Source organism: Odocoileus virginianus, chromosome 1 (assembly GCF_023699985.2).
Source record: "Odocoileus virginianus isolate 20LAN1187 ecotype Illinois chromosome 1, Ovbor_1.2, whole genome shotgun sequence".
NCBI classification, from domain to species: Eukaryota; Metazoa; Chordata; class Mammalia; order Artiodactyla; family Cervidae; genus Odocoileus; species Odocoileus virginianus.
The window spans coordinates 66,227,383-66,253,389 of record NC_069674.1 but is presented as its reverse complement, the minus strand read 5'-3'; the positions used below and the strand labels follow the sequence as shown (position 1 = coordinate 66,253,389).

The 26,007-nt window shown below is 39.4% G+C and overlaps 1 protein-coding gene across 1 annotated transcript in view; it reads right to left on the bottom strand.

Annotated features, from left to right (window-relative positions):
* The window catches only part of LAMB4 (laminin subunit beta 4), a 107,101-nt gene extending 81,797 nt beyond the window's left edge, over positions 1–25,304 (bottom strand). Inside the window, 13 exon segments of the mRNA XM_070476863.1 lie at positions 103–282; positions 5,716–5,842; positions 5,844–5,905; positions 7,404–7,524; positions 8,631–8,785; positions 8,788–8,844; positions 9,022–9,085; positions 9,939–10,127; positions 11,308–11,381; positions 15,517–15,646; positions 18,371–18,471; positions 18,474–18,527; positions 25,271–25,304. Coding sequence (XP_070332964.1) covers positions 103–282; positions 5,716–5,842; positions 5,844–5,905; positions 7,404–7,524; positions 8,631–8,785; positions 8,788–8,844; positions 9,022–9,085; positions 9,939–10,127; positions 11,308–11,381; positions 15,517–15,646; positions 18,371–18,471; positions 18,474–18,527; positions 25,271–25,304 — 1,348 coding nt within the window.
* Positions 25,305–26,007: the final 703 nt, after the last annotated feature.

Here is a 26,007-nt window from a genome sequence, read left to right as displayed (position 1 = left end):
CTGGGACTCAAGTATTTACAATGAGCAAATGTTAGCACTGACAGGGGCAGCTCCAAGCCTCAAAATGCATTCAAGGTGACGACCCAGCCGCCGCTGACTCACACTGACAGCCAAGGAGGTCCGCGGCGCTCAGTCCGTAGTGGTCTGGCTTGCATCTGTCGCATTTTGCTCCTTCCACGCTCTCCTTACACAGGCATCGGCCGGTCACAGACCCCAAGTCAGGATCAGAGTGGCTCACACAAAGCCCACCCGAAATGGTCCCATCGGGGTCACACTCACAAGCTGGGGACACAGATGTGCATTATCTTAATGAACTGCCAGTTGTGGGAACCCTGAAATAGAAGCATACTGCTTTACCTTCACTAGAACTGTTTTAGTTGTTTGAATACAGTAAATGTGTTTGAATAATTAAACCAGTGAGCAAGGGCTGCTTGGGTATGTCTCCCATATCTCAGAACTAGAAAAATGTTGAATAATACATAAATATATTTTTGAAAGAATTTTAAGTGATTCTAAAGGAAGAAGACCAGAGAAAGTCTCAAGCTAGATGTTAAGAATAGATAGATGAAAAAAAGCAACAAACCATAAAATTTATATGGACCACATACAACCCTGACTAACCGAAGCAATCTTAAGAAAAGAACAAAGCTGGAGCCACCATGCTTTCTGATTTCAAATTATATTACAAAACAATAGCAATCAAAAGGGCATGGTATTGGCATAAAAATAAACCTATAACCCAGTGGAACAGAACAGAGGGCCCAGTGACAGACCCACACTTGTATTGTCACCTAATATATGACAAAGAAGTCAAGAATATATGCCCGGGAAATGCCAGTCTCTTCAATAAAAGATGTTGGGAAGACTGAACAGCCATGTGCAAAAGAAAAAACTGGATCCCTCTCTTCCACCATTCACAAAAATTAATTCAAGATGGATTGAAGACTAGAATGTAAGATCTTAAACCAGAAAACTCCTGGATGAAAACACAGGAAGCAAACTTCTTAATATCGGTCCTTGCAATGATTGTTTGAATTTGAAATAAAAACCAAAGGCAAACAAAAGGAAAAATAAACACGTGGTACCATATCAAACTAAAAGCCTTCTGCCCAGCAAAGGAAACCACCCACAAAAGGAAGAGGCAATCCACTGGCAAGGGCAAGAAATAACAAGTGTTGTCAAGGATGTGAAGAAAAGGGAACTTTTTTGTACTGTTGACTGGAATGTAAATTGGTGCAGCCACTATGGAAACCAATATCGAGGTTCCCCCAAATAAAAAATATGAAATACCTAGAAATTCCATTGCTAGGTACTTATCTGAAGAAAATTAAAACACTAATTTAAAAAGATACATGAACTCTATGTTCATTGCAGCATTCTTTACAATAGGCAAGACATGGAAGCAACTTAAGCAATCAATTGATAGAATAAAGAAATATACCACATTGTGTATATTTACACAATAGAATATTATACAGTCACAAAAAGAATGAATTTTTGCCTTTGGGGCAACATGGGTGGATTTTGAGGGCATTATGCTTAGTGAAATAAGGCAGACAAAGACAAATACCACATGATCTCACTTACATGTAGAATCTCAAAAAAATCCCCAAAGCAAACTCATAGTTACAGAGGTGGGGATGAGAGAGATGGGTGAAGGTAGTCAAGAGGCACAAGTTTCCAGTTATAGAACAAATAAATCATTACTGTAATGTACAGCATGGTGAACATAGTTAATACTGTATCCTACATTTGAAAGTTGCTAAGAGAGTAGATCTTAAAAGTCCTCATCACAAGGAAAAAATTTTAACTATGTGTGGTGATGAATGACAACTAGACTTACTGCAGTGATAATTTTGCAATGTATACAAACATGAGTCACATTGTATACCTGAAACTGATAAAATGTCATATATCAATTATATCTCAGTTTAAACATCAGATTGATTATTTTAGGGGTGATGAAAATATTGTGGAGCTAAGTAGGGGTAGTGGTTGCAAAACATTGTGCCAGTGAACTGTGTTCATTTTTAAATGGTTAATTTTATGTTATATGAATTTCACCTCAATTTTAAAAAAGATTTTAAAAAGACTCTAAAGGTGAAAATAAGGTCAAGAGATAAGTAAGAGTGGGATGGTACATCATCCCATTCATGATACATATGAAATAGGTATCATATATTTGATTTCATACACTATAAAGGCATCAAGGGACATGATAAAGAGAAAAAAAAATCGCACAAAATGGCTACAAAGTCTCTGAGATATGATTGTTAAGAAAGTAAATCTGTCCTTCCCATTACAGAAAAATATGTTACAAAGGTAAGAGCTATCATTCTTTTTGAGTCTTCTTGGAAAGGAGCACCTTCAAGAAAGAAAAAGAGAGAATAAGAAATGTTCAAATCTTTAATTTTGGAAATCGGATGGTTGGGCAAAAGCTTAGATGAAGAGATTCTGGAAAATGAGATAAACAGTCATATATAACAAAAGTAACATCCTCCTCCATCTTTTTTTTTTTCCAGTAGAAACTCAAACAATTAAAAGAAGGAATGTCATATGAAAAAGGATGCTGATGATATGAGTAATTCCAGTGGGTAAAATCTAGAAAATGTAGCACTTGACCAAGTATAAGAAAGAAGAGTTGGGGCTGCCCAATACAGCAGCAGCCTTCGTATCATTGGAGGCCTGGTTGCGACTTTGGCATAGAGGACATTCATTAGTAGACGTTAGATGACCAACAAGGTCATCCTGTATCTTCATGGACCTATGTTTTCAAGGGATTCCCCTTTTAAGGAAAGCAAGAAAGATTTTTAAAAAATGAATATCTGGATTCTAAGAAACAACTATGTGAAGATTTACACATGTTTACTTTGGAGTAATAAAACCCTCAAGTCTAAAGCAATGTTTATCTAACCACCATTTAGGTTAGTGTATTTAGGGGAAAAAATTCAGTCAGTTTGGAATCACTGAAGCAAACAGTTGTCTGACGGAATCTTTTGTTTGATTTTCAGTTGTTTATTACTGGATTGTAACTGATGATAAAATCTTACTATGGAAAACCAGCATTGACTTCTGTTTAGTTTGGGGGAAAAAACCCACAATTTTCTTCTAATTAAAGCCAGTTGTTTCTAGGAAGGAAGGAACAAATTAGGTTCATAGCCAAAAGGGAAAAAAATTCATCTTTATTTGGGAGACACTCCAAAGGGTCAGCAATGAGTTCCAGAGTATAATTTAATTATACACAGAAATAGCCTTTGGGGAAGGGAAATGGGTAAATGGCCAGTAAGTTTGAAATAATACTGCATTATGGCTTTTAGAGTAGAAGTCCAATAAAATCTTTTCAGGTCACACAATTAAATTCCAGCAAACATATTATTGGTGGAGTCTACCAAATATTTGTTTGTTCTGTATCACATTCAACTGTGTCTTAAATCATAGAAGACTTAAAACTGGTCAACTCTTAGGCCTGGAATCTGAGCATGTAAATATTTAGGCTCAAACTAGGACAGTTTAGAGAAAATTTATATGAGAATGCTGGTCAAATGCACATCATTTGTGTACACACACTTACAAACACATAAACATGTGCTTAGAGAAGCTAAGAAGTCTCAAAATTGTTTTTTTTACAAGCTCATTTGCCTCTCCTCGAGAAATTCCTTATTCACAAAGAATGGTTTTTAAATGTCAAATCAAGGGTACTAGTTTTCTTTCCTTCTTTTCCTCCAAAAGCACCATTAAGTTAATACTAAGTGGTTTTAAAGAGCAAGACTCTGGTTGATGTACTTTATTTGAAATATTTGGTTTAGTTATTTCCAACCTCTTTTCAGATTCCCAGATTATCTGTTTCTAAACACTGTATTTTCCTGATTCCATCTAAGAAATTTCATCTTCATTTACAAATATAGAGCTTTATAAACATTAATAAAAGTTATGTGTGTTTGCATGTGTGTGTGTGTGTGTGTGTGTGTGAGAGAGAGAGAGAGAAAGATAAGGGCAGAAAGACAGGGAGGGAGAGAGAAGTGGATTCTGGATTCTGGTAAAAAAAAAAAAATGTAGGGCACTTAGCACATCAATTTAAAGAAATATGTTTTCTGAGGACCCAATTCTTTATATTAAACAGGGCATGTAAGGTAAATTTCTTTTTTTTTTTTTTAAGGTAAACTTTTATACAATCAGCTACTTACTGAGTAATCTGAGCAAAAAAATTTCATTTATGCTTATGATGTGGATTTAAACTTTAAAATCTAGGACACTGTATGTATTTGGGTGGCTACTGATTTACTTTTGCATAAGACTTCAATTTGTATATTATGATTATGTAAAGTCTGAAACTGGAGTTTCATAGCAAATCCTTCAGACTTCTCAGGTGGCGCAGTGGTAAAGAATCTGCCTGCCAATGCAAGAGTCCTGGGTTTGATCTCTGGGTCAACAAGATCCCCTAGAGGAGGAAATGGCAACCCACTCCAGTAATCTTGCCTAGAGAATCCCACATACAGAGGAGCAGGGCTGGCTGCAGTCCAGAGTCACAGAGAGTCAGAGATGACTCAACAAGCACACAGCATAATACCATTCATCTCAAGTTTGAAAACATGTCAACATGTAGCATTCGTTGGTTAAAAATGTGTGAAAGTATAAAAAGAAGCAAGGTAATGATAATTGCTAAATATATGAGAGTTTATCCATAGGAAGGAGGGTAGACAGAGGAGAAGTAGGTAGCTAGAATATCCCATTCATAGTGCTGGAGTGTTGTAGTAATGTCCTGAAGGTGAGAGGGCAAGATACTATGTTCTGACAAAGCTAGTGGTGGGTATTATTTATGGTATATATATAAAATGTTATTTTCTATTATTTTGTCTATGTCTAAAATATTATCTTTTAAAAAGTTGAGATTAATAAAATGAAAAACTTTTAAACATTAAAAAAAGAAAAATGAGAGACTTCCCTGGTGGCCCAGTCGCTGAGACTCATCGGGGACAGGGTTCAATCCCTGGTCAGGGAACTAGATCCCACATGCCACAACTAAGCGTTCACACGGTGCATCTAACGATCTCACATGCCACCACAGCAAAGATTTAAGTTCCCATATACCACAACCAAGACCTGCTGTGGCCATAAAGATACATTTTCTTTTTTAAAGGAAAAATGAAACAAGATAAGTTAGCTTAGCAAAGCTGAGTCATCTACAGCCAAATGCTCTAGCTGATCTCCCTACTTAATTATTTCCCTGACACTGCAGGTGCTTGTGGCAGCTTCTGAAACTATTGCCCCCTTCTGGGTGAATCCAGAACAGTTTCCTAATTCATCAGTATCAGACCTGGTGCTCAGGGGGTAAAGCTCTGCAATGCAGGAGACCCGGGTTCAATCCCTGGGCCAGGAAGATCCCCCCCTGGGCAAGGAAATGGCAACCCACTCCAGTATTCTTGCCTGGAAAACCCTATGGACGGAGGAGCCTGGCAGGCTGCAGTCCATGGGGTTGCAAGAGTCGGACACGAATTAGCAACTAAACCACCGCAGCCATGGCTGCGAGACCACAGGGAGGGACCTAGGTTATCTGGCCCAACTAGTTCAGAGAGAGAAAAGCTCAGAACCGAAGTGATTCTGCAACTCCCACCACTAAGAGGGCAGCTTGGAGATGCTGCTGGGCCCAGTGGGGACCAGGTCCATCAGCACCTGCTCAGATGAGGGGCGAGGATGGGTCAGAGGCCGGGGACTCACGGATGCACGCGTAAGGGTCCGAGATGGCCTTGAGGGGGTCCCTGTAGAAGAGGGGTCTGCGGCGGTCACAGGGCTGGCCCTCCGCGTTGTGCTGGCAGTCGTCACACGCGCCCCCACTGCGGCCCCCCGCTCACCAGGTATGCAGTCATGTCGACGTGACAGCGGTCAGAGTGGCCGTTACAGTGGCAAGCTGAAAACCCAGCAAAGTTAGGAGAGACTGCCAGGGTCCCCACGGTGAGCATCCCAGGGATGGTGGCTCCCTGCTCCATCACCCATTTCCCCCTCCTCCACTTCCTTCAGACTCCTTACACCGAGTATATAGAAGCTTAAAATAGTTGGTTTCAAGGATCTTTTAGCACTCCAATTCTGCTCATATACTCTCTATAAAATGTGTTCTCGAAATGTTCAGTATTTAGATTTTTTTTTTTAATCAAGCAGAGAAATACAAATCATTTGGGTGATCTAAAAGCCATAGGATGCAATATTTTTTTGTTGCTGTTGTTCAATAAAGAATATGTTTAGGGCTTTCCAGTTGGCACAGAGGTAAAGAATCTGTCTGCCAATGTAGGAGATGTGGGTTTGTCTGGGTCAGGAAGATCGCCTAGAGGAAGAAATGGCAACCCCCTCTGGTATTCTGGCCTGGAGAATCCCAAATACAGAGGAATGTCGTGGGCTACAGTCCATGGGGTGGCAAAGAACTAGGTATTAGACTGAGCACACAGCACACACAAAGAATATGTTTACTGACTCAGACTGGTAAATCTGAAGGTTTTACATCACATGCTGGGGAGTATGGTAGTACTGGATTCTCCAGATTAGATGCTAGAGCTGGTCCAGCCAGCCTCTCCTTCTCTAGGGCAGAACTGCTGGAAGCGGGGCTAAATGTCATTTTCCTCCCAACACACGCTCACCCAGATCATCAGAAGGAAAGGTTTAAGGGGATCTGTGTATCTTTGTGATAATATCTATGCTACTTGCCTGGTTGGGTTTTTCCCTGTAAACAGCATAAGCTTGGGCCACATTTTGCTGGGTCGTGTCCACTGTGTCACTCATGGATGGGGCTTTTTCTTAAGAGCTCATCTAATAACCTCTTTGTCAAATCCTGTTTTTCCCACATTTGGGAAAAGAAACTGAATAACAGCTTTAGAAATGCATCAAAATTCAGAGGCAGAAAACACATGACAAAACCCCCTCCTATCTTTTTAAGTCTAAATATTTTATTAAAAAACACAATAGCCCGTCAAACTCCATCCTGGGCCTCATTTCTCATATCTTATCTGATATATGGGTTTAAGGTCACATTCACTGAGTGTATATTTATTCAGGAAAACAGTGGGGCTCTCTGTACCAATTCTAGTGGTCACCAGATTGCTGGAGTGACACCATCCCCACTGATATTACCCTCCCATGGCTGTGCCCCTCCGATGGAAAGGGCCATACAACATATAATCTAGTTCTTCAAATTAATGTTAAGTTCCGGTGTGAGGGTTGGAGAAGCTGGTGTTCTTCTGTGCAGGAGACATGAGGAATATCACATAGTTGGAGCTGGAAGTCACAAGTTCACCCCCTGTGGTGCCAGAAGCCCAACAGAAACCAGCTAAATGTTCTCCAAAAGAAGGGAAAGCAGAGACTGTAAGGAGTTTCATATAAGGAAACTAAGTCTATGCTAAGAACTGAGGTCCACCCACCTTGGCAAGCACTGTCCAGGAGGCCCGTAGCTGGCCTCCAAGGAACATCCTGGAAGAAGTCCTTGCATCTCTCACAGTTTGGGCCATCTGTATTGTGCTGACAGATGCATCGACCATGAACCTGCATGCGTGAGCAACATGAATGGTGTGAACACAGGGCTCATCTTTGAACTTCGAGGACGTTGGAGTTCTTTAAATGGAAAATGAAATACCAGCCCAAGGAGGTCTCTCTGGGTCTTAGGTTCCCATGTGTTAGTTACAATATGAACCTTGACTGTCTACTATTACTTGCTTAATTAGCTTTTAAACTTTTTAAATTTTAAGATGCTTAAGTGAACATTTACAAGGAATTCTTTGTTTTTCTGAGTTTTGGTATCAGGGAACACATGGTCTGAACGCAGACCCTTGGCAAACTGAGGGCCAGCATGGAGAGAGTGCATGTGTGCGCATGCGTGAGTGTCTGTGGGGGATGATTTAGGAACCTCAGGGAATTAGAAAACCAAAACTGCAAAAAGGTGTGGAATTCTCTTGATTTTTCACAAAATGCCCTCCGTGCCCACATTCCCAGGGAAAAGTTCCATTTCTGGTGAAACACATGAGGTGTCTAAGTGGAAAGATCTATAGCCTCCAGCCTTGTCCGTTATGACCAATAGTTCAAAACTATTTTTAGTTAGACACACTCCCAAGACTCTGCACAAAATTTAATTCTTCTACTGTATTGTTCCTTTAAGATTAGTCCCAGGAGTGGAGAAGATCTGCACTGCTTAGGACAGAGTCATTCATAGCATGTCACTCGAGGTGACGGCTTTTGACAGCATCAGATGTCACTCAAACACTTTGGCACTGAGCCCGGGCTCTCACATGAACAGACCTTCAATACATTTTTATGAGACAATGTATGTGACATGGTTCCTCCCCATCAAATCTCCATTCCCTAAAAAATCAATAAACGAGAGAGACTAAGATGGACCATCTGGAAACCATAAATTACAAATTCTGCCCATTAGCTCAATGATGCCCACATGTGGCAGAATTCATAAGAACGTCTGTCCAGAGAACCAAAGGCCCCCAGAAGGCCTGATGGGCCAGATTGAATGATACCTGCCTGGCACAAAGAGGGCTCTAGGCTCGGTGATCCCCACATACAGTCTGACATACATTCAGCACTAAGACAGTGAAGGGAAGATAGGAGAGCCAATCTTGCTCTCGGGTGAATTTGTAATTCACCATGCTGGGAGGGCTGAAAACATCACCGCGCGTCTTCTGTGCTGAACCACATTCGCTAGCATGGCCATTGCAAAAACAGCTTCCTCTAACCACCATCTCATACAGGGCATAGTAGTATTTATTAAGGGAATCATTTTGCTTTCTTCCAAGCAAGTATCCCCCAGAGTATGGAGCCTGGTAAAGTTTATCCTCAGGTTTGTTAATGTCACAAGGTCTAGAGAAAGGAAAATAATGAAATTAATAAATCAAAGTGCTTTAGGTTGGATGGGTTCAAAGCACTCTCCTTGACTGATACTCCCTTACCATCCTATAGACATGCAATGACAAGGAATCTCCCTCACATGAAGTTTTACAAAAGAAGCCGGTGTGAAAAATATAAAGCAATTCATACCCTGGATGTAAGGGCTGTAAGGGTTTTCTATTTCAAAGCTGGGACCCAACACCTTTAAAACAACCTGTAAAACAAATGTAGGTAAATTTAGAGTGTTTTGCCCCCAAAACGTAAGTGTTCAATATACTCTTAAAGAAGATATCTTGACCTTACAAGAAGGCCGAGCCACTATTTCCCAGCTGGTGTAGAATGTAGATTATCATTTGGGTTCTCATTTGAATAAAAGTACCAAGAATGAAAATGAAGGAAGGTTGTTAAACAGTCCTTCTGGCTCTTTATGCACAAGTGGTCCATGCGGACGGAAGTGCTCATACCACTGCTGGAAAGGATTCCTGCTTAGTTGGGGTGGAGTAATGGGTTCATAATTCAGCAAGTCCTCATCAATGTGAATGTGGCATTGTGGCATCAATGTGGATTCTGGAGCTGCCTTCTGTCGCCATTCCTACTACTCTACCTGATAAGGTAATACTTCCCAAGCCTACTCCTATCCCCTGACTTTCTGCCCATCACCAGCTTTGCTCTGAGGAAGTTCTGGGCAGATTCCACCCAGGTTGGGGGCTTGCAGAGCATAGAGGGCTGCCATTAGCCTTTATGGTTCCTTTGAAAGGACTAGAAAAAGATATTCCTACCTCTGGCATCCTGGCCACAGTGCCCAACTTGCATTTTAGCCCTTGTTTACCTTCAGTAGGGGCACTCTTGTACAGGATCATTTCCTGTAAGGTATTTGTAATTTACCTGAATATGAGATGAATTCAGGACTCATTTCAATTTAGACACTACCATTCCTAAACAAGCAGCAGCTCATGTTCTTTTTCAGTAGACACTACCTAAACTGTTTTCATCTGGATTAACCAAGATAACAACAACAACGAAAAGATTTCATTTCCAGGAAAGAAATCACAGAAAGGAAATTCTACCTCACCACCAGTGGAGGGTTCAATATCCGAATATTTGGAGTCACAAACAATGTCTCCCACTCCCTGGGCCTGGCCAGATGTGATGTTAGGGAAGGAAGCAGCACAATCTTTGGCAAAATATTTGAACACTCTCCAGGTATGTCCATAGTCTGTGGAGCGTTCAACTAACATTGCAGCAGGCCGAAAAGTCTAGGAGAAAAATCAGTTAAACTTGTCATGCTTCGCAAAAGTAGAATTTATAACCCATTCCAGATTGACAATATTTTTGAATTCCATTTTTAATACCTTTATTTGTATCTTTTCAAATCTATTCTAAGGAATTCTCTGATGGTTCCACTGCAGAGGGCACAGGTTTGATCCCCGGTCAGGCCACTAAGATTCCACACGCCACGCAGCAAGGCCAAGAAAAGGAAAAGAAAAAAAAAAAATCTACTCTACCATGAACACACCAAAATCTCTTTTGATCAAGTGGACAACTATTTATGAGCACATGCTTTGCCCAAGAATCAAACTCCATTTTAAAATTGTCTCTGTATAAATTAATTGAAGAAAAATGGCATGTACTTTTAAAAAAGAAGGCCAATGCAGTTGACATTTTTATAGCAATCTGCATGTGGTTTTCTTCACTTAGGATACTTTTCCTCTGGCAAACTCTTATACATCCTTCAAAATCCACCATGAAGTTAACCGTTTCCCCAGAGTTGACTTAGCCATGTCAAATAACCCCCCAACATTCTAATCATACATCTATTTCTGCACTTGTCACTCTGCATTGTAATTTCAAAATTATATATCTGTTTATACCCATGACTAGACTGTGAGTTCTTTGAAATCAAAGACTACTTCTTAAATTTTTAAAACTTTTAATTTTATGTTCATCTTTTATGACTAAAACCTAGCACCAGGCCTGACAAAATTAGAATTCTGATGAATGATTAAAGAATGATGATAGCACAGATTTTCTCTGGCATCTAACTCAGTAAAGAGCCTTTAAATTTTCTTCCTCTTTTGATCACAAATTTTTTTTTTTTTTTGTATTTCCTTAAATAATTTCCAGTACCTGTCCTTTTATCCTCCAAATTATCTTTCTAGTTCTTGTCATCTCTAGCACCCCAGAGCTTGGAGGTTTTCCTTTTCCTGTATCTTCTAAGACTCTCTCTCTTTTCTTTTTTGTTAATCATGTAAGTTATTATTTAATGAGCACTGGTGTTTTTCTGTTTTTCATTCAAGAGCAAAAAGCCCAGATAACAAAGCTCCAGTCTGGATCTGAACAGCTTTTTGTTCTCTGCAGGGGAGCAAGGAAGTGAAATCTAAGGTATGCCAAGCATTTGGTAAGTAGATAAAGGGGCAGCACTCTACACATCTGTACCTTAAAGGTCAGAATAAGGTGACTGAGCTGAAATAAGGCCTCTAGGTCCAGTCTGATGCTGACATGATCAAGACCTAAAGGAAAATCCAGAAAGAAGAAAATCAGTGATTTTGAGAGACAACTGTTTACCATGCTAATTCCTCAATTGTTCATAATGAAACCCTTTGGAATTTTATGGCTGGTGATCAACACCCTTGCCAAGTCTGTTGGAGTGGCTTTCCATGCCATTCGCACTCGGGATAAGGTCTATGTGAGGGTTATATCCGTTTTCCCTGACTCTGCTCACATTTGTGTTTCAGTGACAACGCGCACAACCACAGTGGGGCTGTGTGACACACCACCACGGGAGCTTCTGGGTGGTCCCTACAGGTAGACAGAGAGCGCTCACTGTGTTCACCTCGAATCCTGACTTCACGTAAGCTAGTAGCCAGCACATGGCAAACAGCCACACCCTCTCCTTCCAACAGCTACAAAGAAGCATTTGACCTAGTTGTATTGTCACTCAGAAAACACACTTTGGATTTTTCTCCTGGGACTGAGGGTCTGTGGGCTCCTCTGTGGCGACCAATCATGTTCCTGTCCAAAGGATGACATTGAAAAAGCCTCATACTATGCTTGCCCTAAATCATCTTATATACTGATGATGATGATTTCCTTACTCCCTTCTCATGGTCTAGAGCCCCCTACAGGAAATACATTTAGGTATCCAAAGACAATAGAGGGACCATAGCCCGAACATCCTGGCCAGGAGTTGGCACTGAGACAGCTTGATGCCATCCAGGTATCAGCTCCAATCCAGCCATGAGGGAAGCTGCTCCTAGAGTGGAACTGTCCAATGGATTCTAGCAGGCACATTTTAAAAAGTAAAAAGAAACAGGAGAAATTATTTATATTTATTATATATATAGTCTATATATCTATAAAATGTATTTATCTATATATTATAAATAACATGACATATTATAAATAATATGCACTACAGATAATAAATATATATTATAGATAATATACTGTGTGCTGTGCTCAGTCATGTCAAACTCTTTGCAACCCCACGGACTGTAGCCTGCTAGGTTCCTGTGACCATGGGATTCTCCAGGCAAAAATGCTGGAGTGGGTTGCCATTTCCTACTCCAGAGGATCTTCTCAACTCAAAGATCAAATCCACATCTCTTGCATCTCCTGCATTGACAGATGGATTCTTTAACACTGCACCACCCAGGAAACCCTAGATAGACAATACATTATCTGTCGTTTATTTATATATTTAAATCATATGTATGATACAAATATTATATATAATACATTGCCTAAATATATTATATATAAATATATACTATGCCTAATCCAATATATCAAAAATATTCTCATTTCAACATGTAGTCAATATTTTAAAAATTAGTGATGCTTTATTATACATACTTCTTTCCCCAAATTAAGTCTTAGAAACCCAGGATGTTTTACACACATAGCACATCTTGGTTTGGATTCAGTTCAGCTCAGTTGCTCAGTCACGTCTGACTCTTTGCGACCCCATGGACTGCAGCACGCCAAGTTTCCCTGTCCATCACCAACTCCTGGAGCTTACTCAAACTCATGTCCATCGAGTTGGTAATGCCATCCAACCATCTCATCCTCTGTCATCCCCTTCTCCTGCCTTCAATCTTTCCCAGCATCAGGGTCTTTTCCAATGAGTCAGTTCTTTGCATCAGGTGGCCAAAGTATTGGAGCTTCAGCATCAGTCCTTCCAATGAATATTGAGGACTGATTTCCTTTAGGATGGACTGATTGGATCTCCTTATAGTCCAAGGGACTCTCAAGAGTCTTCTCCAACATCACAGTTCAAAAGCATCAATTCTTTGGTGTCCAGCTTTCTTTATAGTCCAACTCTCACATCAATACATGACTACTGGAAAAACCATAGCCTTGCTTCCAAGAAGCAAGCATCTTTTAATTTCATGGCTGCAGTCACCATCTTCAGTGATTTTGGAGCCCCACAAAATAGGCTCTCACTGTTTCCATTGCTTCCTCATCTATTTGCCATGAAGTGATGGGACCAGATGCCATGATTTTAGTGTTCTGAATTTTGAGTTTTAAGCCAACTTTTCTCTTTCCTCTTTCACTTTTGTCAAGAGGCTCTTTAGTTCTTCTTCGCTTTCTTCCATAAGGGTGGCATCATCTGCATATATGAGGTTATTGTTATTTCTTCTGGCAATCTTGATTCCAGCTTGTGCTCATGCAGCCCAGCATTTCACATGATGTACTCTGCATATGGGCTTCTCTCATAGCTCAGCTGGTAAAGAATCTGCCTGCAATGCAGGAGACCCCGGTTCAATTCCTGGGTTGGGAAGATCTGCTGGAGAAGGGAAAGGCTACCCATTCCAGTATTCTGGCCTGGAGAATTCCATGGACTCTACAGTACATGGGGTTGCAAAGAGTCGGACATGACTAAGTGACTTTCAGTTTCATTCTGCATATAAGTTAAATAAGCAGGGTGACAATATACAGCCTTGACATACTCCTTTCCCTATTTGGAACCAGTCTGTTGTTCCATGTCTGGTTCTAACTATTGCTTCTTGACTTGCATATAGATTTCTCAGGAGGCAGGTCAGGTGGTCTGGTATTCCCATCTCTTGAAGAAATTTCCACAGTTTGTTGTGATCCACACAGTCAAAGGCTTTGACGTGGTTTATAAAGCAGAAGTAGATGTTTTTCTGGAACTCTTTTGCTTTTTTGATGATGCAACGCATGTTGGCAATTTGATCTCTGGTTCCTCTGTCTTTTCTAAATCCAGCTTGAACATCTGGAAGTTCTAAGTTCATGTACTGTGTAAGCCTGGCTTGGAGAATTTTAAGCATTACTTTGCTAGTGTGAGATGAGTACAATTGTGCAGTAGTTTGAACATTCTTTGGTACTGCCTTTCTTTGGGATTGGAATGAAAACTGACCTTCTCCAGTCCTGTGGCCGCTGATGAGTTTTCCAATTTTGCTGGCGTATTGAATGCAGCACTTTCACAGCATCGTCTTTTAAGATTTGAAATAGCTCAGCTGGAATTCCGTTACCTCCACTAGCTTTGTTCGTAGTGATGCTTTCTAATGTCCACTTGACTTCGCATTCCAGGATGTCTGGCTCTAGGTGAGTGATCACACCATCAGGGTTATCTGGGTCACGAAAATCTTTTTTGTATAGTTCTTCTGTGTGTTCTTGCTACCTCTTAGTATTTTCTGCTTCTGTTAGGTGGGTAAGCCATGTTTTTGGATCATTAGGATCCAAATTGAACTAGCATTTAATAGACACCAATAATGTCTGTGTCCAATGGATGACATAGAAAAATAGCCTTATACTATGCTCACCCTGAATGATCTTACCTATTATGATTATTCCCACACTCCCTCTTATGGCCTGGGATCCCTTTAGGGAAATATGTTTAGAGTCTGAACACAATAGAGGAATTGTAGTCCAAGGTGAGAGATGCAGGGATGCGGCAAATGGAATCCTTCTCTGGGGGGATAAGAGCTCCAGACCAGTGTTGAAGAGGGTCCATCATGAGTGAACGAGCTGCATTAAACACATAAAGCTGGGGTGGGAAATAGGAAATCCCTGATCAGGTCCAAATTTACAGTGGCATCTAGGAAACAGGGCCAGTGTGAGGTTTAGGATCACAATGTCATGAACAGGGAAGGGCAAAAACCAGGAAGGAAAGAATTGCAGTCAGTAGTCAACTACCCTTTCAATTAAATTTTTATATTAAAATTTTTAATTTGCAGAAAGAAACATCCTTTCTCTCTCTGCCTTCATGTGTTGAAGAAGGAAAAAGCACATGATATTAACTCTCAGACTTCCCCTGGCATTATTATTTCTGTTTACATCAGTGTGTTTTTTATTAGGCTTAATTTACCAACACTTCATAAACTACTCCCATCCCCTTTTTTATTTTCCCAAAGAACAAGAGCATACAGAACTGTTCCCCATGTGAAAAAAGTAAAACATTCTCAGGTATGTGCTTAAAAAATACTTCTATTTCTCAAAAGGAAAATATTCTTTCTTAAAATGAAAATTGAATTTTGCTTTTATACAGGGTTTTACATTCTCAGTGGATATTATTCTATTTCAATATAACTCCTTGTGTGATATTGCCAAAATCATATATAGAGAAAGATACCTTACTAAAAATGTGAAGAAATAAAAGATTGTAAAGAAACTTGGTCATACCATTTTCAGATTGCCACCACTTCTTTTCTCTCTCTGGTTCAAAACTTACATTCTCAATGGTGTGGCTGTTGGGTTGGGTGTGTGGATCATATGGAAATCTGGAATCACAGATGAAGCATTTTTGTTCCCCCTGGAAAATACATCATTAAAATTAAAAATAAATAATCGTCATTACTTATTGTTGATCTGAATTTAAAAACAAGCTGGATGTGCTATATTTGTCATTCAATCTAGCTAAAAATAAAAAGCAGAGGAAATTACAAGACATAAATTTTTCCATCAATAGGTGCTTGACTACCAAAACAAACAAAATTAAGACTTGACTTAGAAATTTTATAAATGTAAACATTTGGGACAAAACTGCAAATTTGTAGAACTAATAATTTTTTCTCATACAAGGAGCAGAGGGTTTAGAGTTTGTTTTAAACTATAGAAAAATAACTAGGATATATTCTTGAGTTGGAATGACTTCCTTTAGTTAAAAAAAAAAATTAGTAAGAAATTAATGAAACAATTGGCCATTAGTTTATCTGCAACCATCATCTTTTCTCTCTCTGATATTATTTTTGGCATAAAAGCTTCCAGAGCCAAAACCTTTACTATGCACATGTAGATTTTTTTGAGTTTCATTAAACTCATTACAGAGACCCATCCTTGTCTTACAGACTAGAAGATTTTTGTGAATTGGAACTAATTTTGCTTGGGATGGATTTTCAAAGGTTTTAACAGTCAAGACTGGCCTTTGAGTTTGTTTGCATCCACTTGTAGCTGTACTTACTTAAATTCCTGAGGAACTCTCCCAAGATTTCCAAAGGCCTGTCAATGGCCTGCACAGTTGTTCTCGCTAATATTTGTGGGACTCTGGAGGAGCATTTTTGCAAAGCTTCCAGGAAGCAGGAGTGATTTCTTACCATGCTCCATATTGGAAATTGCCCAAAACAGCAAATATGCTGGTAGGTATTCAGCAAACATTGGATTTTATGCTTGACGATGGCTTACAAGGGCCTAGGTTATCTGACCAGTCCCGCCTCTTTTGTTAAACAAATGCATGATGATTTTAATGACTATTTCAGCTATAGGTTGTCAAAGTAAACCAGACTTTCAAGAGAGTGGTATAATCTTTTTATAATCACCAGCCATCATAAACCCTTATACTTGAAGAAAACCAAAATGCCCTGTAGAAATTAAGGACCAGTACAAGTTAGATCAGTTCTGCCTATGGGGAGATTTGCCCCAGATCTGTCCTAATAAAGCAACAGGAGCCCAGTGATTCCACCAAAAGTTGTCAAGACTTGAAAATATTTCCAATACTATGGAAAATATTGGGGAAACTATTTAACTTCAGGCCATTAATTTTTTTCTGTAAACATTTTAGAAGTACAGTCTTTGATGGAGCTGGCTACAGAGGATGCTTAGTTGTGGCAAATAGATATGAGAGGCCCAACTTGGGTAACACTCTGAGTCAATGCTGACTTAAACATTTGGAAGGGAATATTTTGCTTGAGAGCTCTTTGCTAGTTGATGGATGAAAAAAAAATTATCCTCCATGCCATATGAATTTTATGTAATTAATACTTATAGTTTCACCTCTAAAGCTTTGTCAGCTAGAAGATATTTTGCGGTTTTTTCCCCCCAGTTCTAAGATTTTTAAGATTTCTGTGATTCCCTAGGCTGAAGAAGTTCTGGAGTTGGTTTTACTTCTATTTGGCGTAACTTTGCCATATAGGAACATCAAGTTCTAATTATTTTAACATCAAATTCAAATAATTAGGTTCATGACAATGTAAGCAGATGCCAATGGTGAAAAAACAAGATGGGTGATGCCAGTGTGCAAAGTTTCTAATATTAGAGTTGGGAACCACTGCTTTGTCCAGGGGACCTGGCCTTAGGAAAGCTACGTGAAGGGGCTTCCATCCCACCTGACCTAAAATGGAGCAAAACTTCTACAGTGTCACTTTCTTGCACATGTAGAGAATCTGCTTTCTTATATAAGTATTTCCTAAACTTAGACAAAGGCTAAGCACTCAAGTATTGTCTCCTCTTATTTATAATCATCCTCTTTTACTAAAACCAATGAGAACACAAAACCTTCCCAGAGGCCTCCAGGAGTTGCCTTACACAAACAATACGTGGAAAAACCTGGGTCACTAACATTAGGCTTACATCCAACTTCCTTCATGCACATCCTCTTAGTTAAGGGGCTGACATAATTGCTTCAGGCTTTTGAGCAGGTGTGATACTCAGATGACTTTGGATGCTTGTTTCAGAGTCCAGGGAAGAAAAAAAGCAACTGGTCCTTTTATAAAACTGGTCTTTAAGAATAAAAGGGACAAAAGGATGTTCACATTGGGACTTGATAGTCTCTAAATAAGACAATTTCCAAGTGGCATTGAGACGCTGGCAGACAATCAATTCCAGGTCCACACTCTGTCCATCTCCATCTAAAGTAGAGCAGTAAAAGCCCATGTTCAGCATAATAGCCCTGAACTCTGAGGGATCTTCCATCTTCATCCAACTTGTCAATTATTTAGTAAGTCCACTCCAGTGGAGTCACTAAAGCAGCCAATTAGAACATATATTGTATAGTAGTTCCTTCAAATACTGAACAAAAAAAAAACACCTTTTTTTTTTGTTTAATTCTAAAGGTAACAAGAAATAGATGAAGCCCAGCTTCCTTATTCCCCAATTAGTGGAGGTTTCCTGGATGTTGAATTGAATCACTTGTGTCTCTGATGTTTGGGAAGGCGGACTGTCTCCTTTTCTCTCCTGTTGTCTGGACAGCCCTAGATGTACTTGAAAAATCTACATCACTGATGAAATCATGCCCTAAAAAGTAAACAAAGATCCAACCCACCTCGAGGTAGCTGAGGATGCAGTATTTCTGGGCTCTGTCCAGTCCACAGGTGGAAGGAGCCGTGAGCTGCCCACTGAGACCCGCCAGGAGATCGCCGACGGGGGCTGATGGGCACCTCTGCTGCGTTCATCTGGAGCTTTCACGTAACTGAGCAACCCTGGAAAACATGATAGAAACAGGACACATGAGGCAGGCTAAGGGTCGTAGAAGGCTTAAGGAAGTGACTGGTTAAGTGGGACAGTTAACAGCCCACCTATTTTTAATACTAGTTCTGTGATCATGAAGACCCTAGTGGTGGATACTGTTGGTGCCTGCAGTCTGATAGAAATCTCTTAGCCTGGGAGGTTAGGCCATCTGTGCTCATGACCCCACCTGGATCAGCCGAAGCCAGTGACTGATGGATGCATGTTTCTCAGCCATTGCCTCAGGCTGGGATCCACTCTGTGATGCAGTTTATGCTCAAAGTCTCCTCTGGGAGGAGGCTGAAGCCAGACTCCTGCTGGGACCCCGTCCTGGCTCCACTGCTCTCACTCTCTCCCTCTTGAGAGCACTCCCTCAATAAATTACTCACATATAAATCCTTGTCTCAGGCTCTGCTTCTAGGAAACCTGACCTTAAACAACCTCCATTCACTGGAAATTCTCTACATGTCATTTTAGGGAAAATAACAAAGACAAATACACAGACATGAGGAAGGAGAGTCCTAATCATGCCTCTTATATCTGTTGTTCCAACCTGGAGGAAAATCAACTGGAGAAATTAAGAAATCCTTGGGAAATAACTTTCTCTTCAAATATGTAAATTCAGTTGACCTCCCTTTGCAATCTGGAGTGCTGGATTCAGACACACCATGGAACAGATCATGTTTCTTTGGGATAAAAGATGGCACAGATGGAATTCCAGACTGTACTTAGCCCTTGGTACCTGCCATCCAACAGATCTGTCATGAAGGGTTCAGTCACAGAGCATTAAAAGGCAGCTGTATCTCAACTATCACAATTCTCTACTTTTCATGAGAAACCTCTGAGATAATATCCTTAAAGGTTGGTTTAAAAATGATTTTTACAGTTCTGTTTGTCTTAAAATGTTAAATTCTGAGTTAATATAACTTAAATCTGTATATGTGAATGCAGGATGGGTAATCCACACTATTTCTTGCCTGCATAGCTTGTCTGCTTTATTCCTTAATGTTAAAGTTACACACTTATAACCCATAACATATTAGTAGATTTTGTTTACTGTTGGACTGAATAAAAGAAAGCAAAAATCTTACTGGGAATAAGGTCTAAACTGAACATGCACTAAAACTAAATACATTATGCTAAAGCTATACTGTGAGTCCTCTATTTTATGGATAGCTATTTATAGAAATAGTTACACTTCTTTTATTTTCTTTTTTGGGCTTCCCTGTGGCTCAGCTGGTAAAGAATCTGCCTGCAATGTGGGAGACCTGGGTTCGATCCCTGAGTTGGGAAGATCCCCTGGAGAAGGGAAAGGCTACCCACTCCAATATTCTGACCTGGAGAATTCCATGAACTGTAGAGTCCATGGGGTCGCAAAGAGTCAGACACAACTGAGAAACTTTCACTTTCATACTTCTTTTAAAAGCATATTTGAACAGGACAGTATTTTTTAAAATTCAGTTAAATGGTTAGAATTCTTTTTTTTGCTTCTTAAGGCCGAAATCTAGGAACTAGTTTTCTCTTGATTGCAACTCAAACTGCAGACATGATAATTTTGCAGAAATAAAACAGCCTCTGGATTGAAAGACGCAGGACCCAGAAGAGCTAAAACAATTTAAAAAATATTTCTATTTGATATTAAGGTTTACTATGTATCCACAGTAAGCAAGAAAATGTAATATTGGTGGAGAGACAGACCCATAGATTAATAGAATAGAGACCTTGGAAATAGACCTAAACAAATATGATCAACTGATTTTTGAGGTTCAAAGGTGGATGAAGGACAGTCTTTCAACAAGCAGTGCTGAAGCAGTTGGACATCCAGAGGCAAAAAAATGAACTATAACCAAAACCTCACACTGTATACAAATATTAACAAAAATGGATCATGGACTTAAAAAGTAAAATGTAAAACTCCCACAGACACATAGGAGATTTGGGCAATTTAGGGCTAGGCAAAGCATTTTTAGAATTGACAATAAGAGTATGATTCATAAAAGGAAAACTGGTAAGCTGGAACCTCTCAAAATTAAAAAACTATGGAGAGATAGAAAAGCAAGGAGAATATAATTACCAATTAATATCTGACAAAACTCTTGACCTAGACTATATAGTGTTAGTTGCTCAGTCATGTCCAACTCTTTGCAACCCCATGGGCTGTAGCCCGCCAAGCCCATCAAGCTTCTCCATCCATGGGATTTTCCAAGCAAGAATACTGGAGTGGATTGCCATTTCCTTCTCCAGAGAATATATAAAGAGCTCTCAAAACTCAACATTTAAAAACCAATCCAATTAGAAAATGGCAAGCAGCATGAATAGACATTTCACTGAAGGAAATGGCAATAAGCACCTGAGAAGATGTTCAGCATCATTAGTCACTAGGGAGATACAAATCAAAATCACAATAGTACTACATACCCATCAGAATAGCTTAAAAAACAAAAACAAAAACTGGTAACTCCAGCTGCTAGAGAGGATGTGGAAAAACAGGATTACTTATACACTGCTGGTAGGAATATAAAATGAAACAGTCATTCTGGGGAAAGTATGGTAGTTTCTTATAAAGCTAAGCATATGTTTATCATACAATCCAGCACTTATACTCTTAGGTAATCATCCCAGAAAAATAAAAACTTCTATTCACACAAAAAACTGTACAGCATCTTTATAATAGCCCCAAACTGGAAAGAACCCAGATGTCTTTCAATGGGTAAATGGTTAAGGTTTCCCTGGTGGCTCAGATGGTGAAGAATCTGCCTGCAAGGCAGGAGGCCCATGTTCAGTTCCTGAGTTGGGAAGATCTGCTGGAGAAGGAAATGGCAACCCACTCCAGTATTCTTGCCTGGAGAATTTCATGACCGAGGAGCCTGGTGGGATACAGTCTATGGGGTCACAAAGAGTTGGACACGACTGAGAGACTTTCACTCACTAAGTAAAGTGTAGTCTGTCCATACCATGGGATGGTACTGAGCAATAACAAAGGAAGGAATCATTGATGCATACAACACTGGATGAATCCCCAAGGAATTACAGTGAGTAAACAACGCCCATCTCAAAAGGTATGTGCTGCATATTTCCATTTCTTTAATGATGAAACTATAGAGATGAGTAACAGATTCATGGTGGCCAGGGGTGACAGAGGCAGGAAGGAAGGGAGCTGGATGTGGATATAAAAGGGTATTACTAGGGAATCCTTGAGTTTGAGAGAGCTCCGGGAGTTGGTGATGGACAGGGAAGCCAGGCATGCTGCAGTCCATGGGTTCGCAAAGAGTCGGACACGACTGAGTGACTGAACTGACGGGGGGAATCCTTGAAGTAATAGAACTATTCTCTATCTTAACTGTGGTGACGGGCTCATGAATAGGCTTTTGATAAAATTGCATAGAATTAAATATACAGACACACACTCACACATACACGAAAGGGAACATGCAAAACTGGGGAACTCTAAATAAGGTTAATGGACTATTTCAGTGTCAGTTTCTTGGTTGTATATTGTACTGTAGTTACTCAAAGTGCTATCATTTGTAGAAACTGGGTAAAATGGGATCTCTCTGTATTATTTCTTACAACTGCATGGGAATCTGCAATCATCTCAATGCAAAAAATTTTTTAAAAACCAAACAGTTCTCTCTCTCCTCAAAAATCATCCCCATTGGCCTCTGGATGGTGAATCATGTAAATCTCACACTCTAAAATAATACACACAGGGTGGGTTCCAGCTGCTCCTATATATTATTCCTTTGAGACAAGAGAATTTACGCCAAATCCTGTTTTAAGCAGACAGAAGTGGGAGGGATGAGCCTAAAAGGAAAAATAATTACCATACTGTGGAATAAGCTTGCTTTTTCCTCAGCTTTTTTGATGGTAAAAATAAGAGTTTTCTTCATGGACTTGTTTTGCATTTAACGGATTACTTTCCTCCAATTTGCCCTCCAAAACTACAGGCTATTGAAAAATACTCTTTCTCTTGTGTACACATTTCCCACATCTATTCTGTTCATCTGGTGATTTTGTGATTATTATCAGGCATTAAACATATGTAGATCATGGTTATACAGCTAAGAATATGATCCATAATGTCTCCTTCCCCATAGGTTACCAAATATCACTCTTGGGAATTCTCCATCTTCCATCTCCTTGTAAAGATTATTATACTACAACAAAGCGTGACATTTCTTTCTCTTTGAGACATGGTAAGTTCTCCTCATACACTTTTAAAATTTTATTGTATAATAAATGATTCTAGCTTGGTTAAGATGGATTCTTTCTTTTTATTCACCCAACAATCCAAACCCAAAGTTCCTTTTATTTCCTAGAATTGGCATCAAGGATAAACACCGAATTTGAAGTTTGGACTCAACAGACAGAGGCTTTTTCAAAAAGGTCAGGCATAAAATGTCTGCCAGTGCTGCATGTGGACTAGCTAAGATTTCCCTCCCAGGGATTTATTCTTTTAGACAAGTTTCATCCTGAATTATTTCACTGGAATTGTTACCTTAGAGATTAAACATGTTTTAATAACCTGAGTTGGCCAAGCTTTTTTTAATCAGGTATGTACTTTTCAGAAATAAAAAGTATTCCAAGACTTTGGGAAATGGAACTGTTATTTGTGTAATATTCTATAGTCATATATGAACTTTTGATCTAAAATACTTGGCTGAAAGAGGTTAGAGACATTAAGTAGTTAAAGCTTCATGCCTGAACACAGACTCAGAAATATCCTTCTTGGATTAAAGCTTTCAACTGCCAAGTTATTACATGAGCATTAGGTTGGAAATGATTCAGAGAAAAATGATGTTTCAGTCTCAGAAAACCAATGTATTGCTCAAAAATTACATACAAGTTGAGGACAGGATCTTATTAAAAATGAATTTAGGAAAGCTGGTGAAAGAAAATATACACTAAATTTTCTGTAAAGTCAAGGGTCATTTTATAGATATAACCATTACTATTTGATCGTGGTAACTCTGTACATTGTTACAATTTTCTTAAACACATGCAATGTTTTCATCTACTTTATAATTCACTTCAGAGTTCAGAAGCTATAAACATACACATTTGTTTACATACTCACATACATTACTATGAGTGAGAAAACATGCAAAGGATTCAGATTGGAAAAGATGTGCACTTTGTAAACAGTTCCCCAAACCAGGGACCAATTTTATGATTCTCTCTCTTTATCTTCCTGTGCCAGAATGCAAAACAGGGGGTTCAAATAGGCTTAGATATTTATATCAATGCCTGTGGTTGAACTATGGGCTTCCCAGGCGGCTCAGCGGTAAAGAATCTGCCTGCCAATGCAGGAGATGTAAGAGACAAGAGTTCAATCCCTGGGGTGGGAAGATCCCCTGGAGGAAGGCTGAGTGGACGTTGAGGGAGAAGAAGTGTCTCCTGGTTGAGGAGGCCTCTCTGAGATGCTGTGGGGAGGTTTAGAACTTTGGCAAGGTGTGAGTAAGTTACCCTGTGGAGGGGCTGGGAGAAGATGCTGTTAATTGGTTGCTTCTGGTTTTGAATACTGGTTTAATCCCTAAGAGAACAACCAAAGCAGATGTAGATGGGGATTTCCCTGGTGGTCCATTGGTTGGGATTCTGTGCTTAGTCTCCTGACCAAGGTGTGGGTTCAATCCCTGGTCAGGAGACTAAGAATCCTGCATGCCCACGGAGTGGCCAATAAACCCTACCCCTTTCAAACAACAATAAAACAGATGTAGATGAAACCAACTCTTCTCGGCCTCTCTGAGGCCAGACCTAAACTTCCTAGTCTTGAGGGGGTACAGACCAGTGAATCTCCTCTTGCACTGGCTGGTAGCTCATCACTGAAGCAGAAAACTTTTTACAGACAGCAAATGAACATTTACCATCTACTGCTGTTCTTTCCTTCATGACCAGTCAAGCCAACTGAGAATTTGTCTCAGCGTTTGGGAATTGTATGGAGAAGGAAATGGCAATCCACTCCAGTATTCTTGCCAGGAGAATTGGACAGAGGAGATCGGCAGGTTACAGTCCATGGGGTTGCAAAGAGTTGGACAAGACTGAGCTACTATCACTCACTCACTTGGGAATTGTAAAATTAAAAGAGATTCTTCAAGTCTGCTGCCATGAAGAAATTCAGCATGAATCTTTGAAGAGAAGATTCTAAGCAATTTAGATGGTACTCACCCAAAGTAGGGCTGTTACAGACACAAAAAGTTCAGGATCAAAGAGAGTAATTGTTGGAAACCTCTTCTCTATGACTAACGTAAATGATTATCAGCTTATCAAAGACTGCACAGTCATGCAGAATTTGGCCTTTTAGCTCAGAGCTGCTACTTACTCAGAAGAGAGAATTTTGCCTATAAATTCTTTATGAGATGTCATCATTGGGTTAAGTGTAACATTCAAAGCAGAGCTATTTTTAAAAATTAAAATGTATTGTATTTGTAAATTAAGAATCTGAAAGTATTTTGCTCTTTTAGTGTCTTTATTTATCTGCTGCCATGAATACTCCATTAAAGACTGAGAGAAATAGCTATGTGTGGATACTAGCCATGTTTGAATGAAACTTTCTGGTTGCTTGACATATACAACAGAAGAGTCATGAGAATACGTGTTAGTATAGAAAAAAGGGGTGGTTTAGTATAGAAAAAAGGGGTGGATATGTTTAAAACCTATTTCCAGTAAATATTTTAGAACAATTCAATACAAACAGAAAATGGATTTTGACATTACTCACCAAGATGCAGAAGAAAGATCAGTTGAAATTGCATTCTTTTGTCAGGAAAAAATTAAATTCAGTTCTGCTAGGTTTAGGGGGGAAAAAAAGGAAGGTAAAGTCAGTAACCGATAGAATCAAAAGTTGTCATCAATTTTAAGTGATTTGAAAATTTGTCTGATGGTCTTTCTTTGGGTACTTATCGTTTAGTCTTCTTTTTCTCTCCTTTTAAAAACCTAAGTGAATAGTTAATTTACAATGTTGCATTAGTTTCAAGTGTATCTGATGGTTCTTTGAGACACAAAAATACCCACAGTGCCCAACTCCTTAAATAATAAGTGTATATACTTTTTTGCAAATATTTGTTTTATAGTTTTTGACGTCACAGAATGTAATCATTAATCTATTTGTCCATTTTATTTATTTAGAAAAAACTTTAATTATACAATGAACATGTGTACTTACTGTTGAAAAAATAGAAAAATCAGAATGCAAAATTGAATTGTTACCCACTGAACTACCGTCCAGAGAAAAGTAGTTAATATCTTGCTCTGTGTTTTTCCATACTTTTTTGCTTGCATATAAATATTTTCCAAAAGTGATACAATACTGCATGCTTGCTTCAATCTATACATCCCAGGCATCTTTCCGTATCAATAAAAACATTTTTACATCAGGGAATTTCCACCTACGGAAGGATATCAGGACCATTGAGGGGCTTCTGTGAACCCAAGCTGTGCCCCGCTTTGTAGATTCAG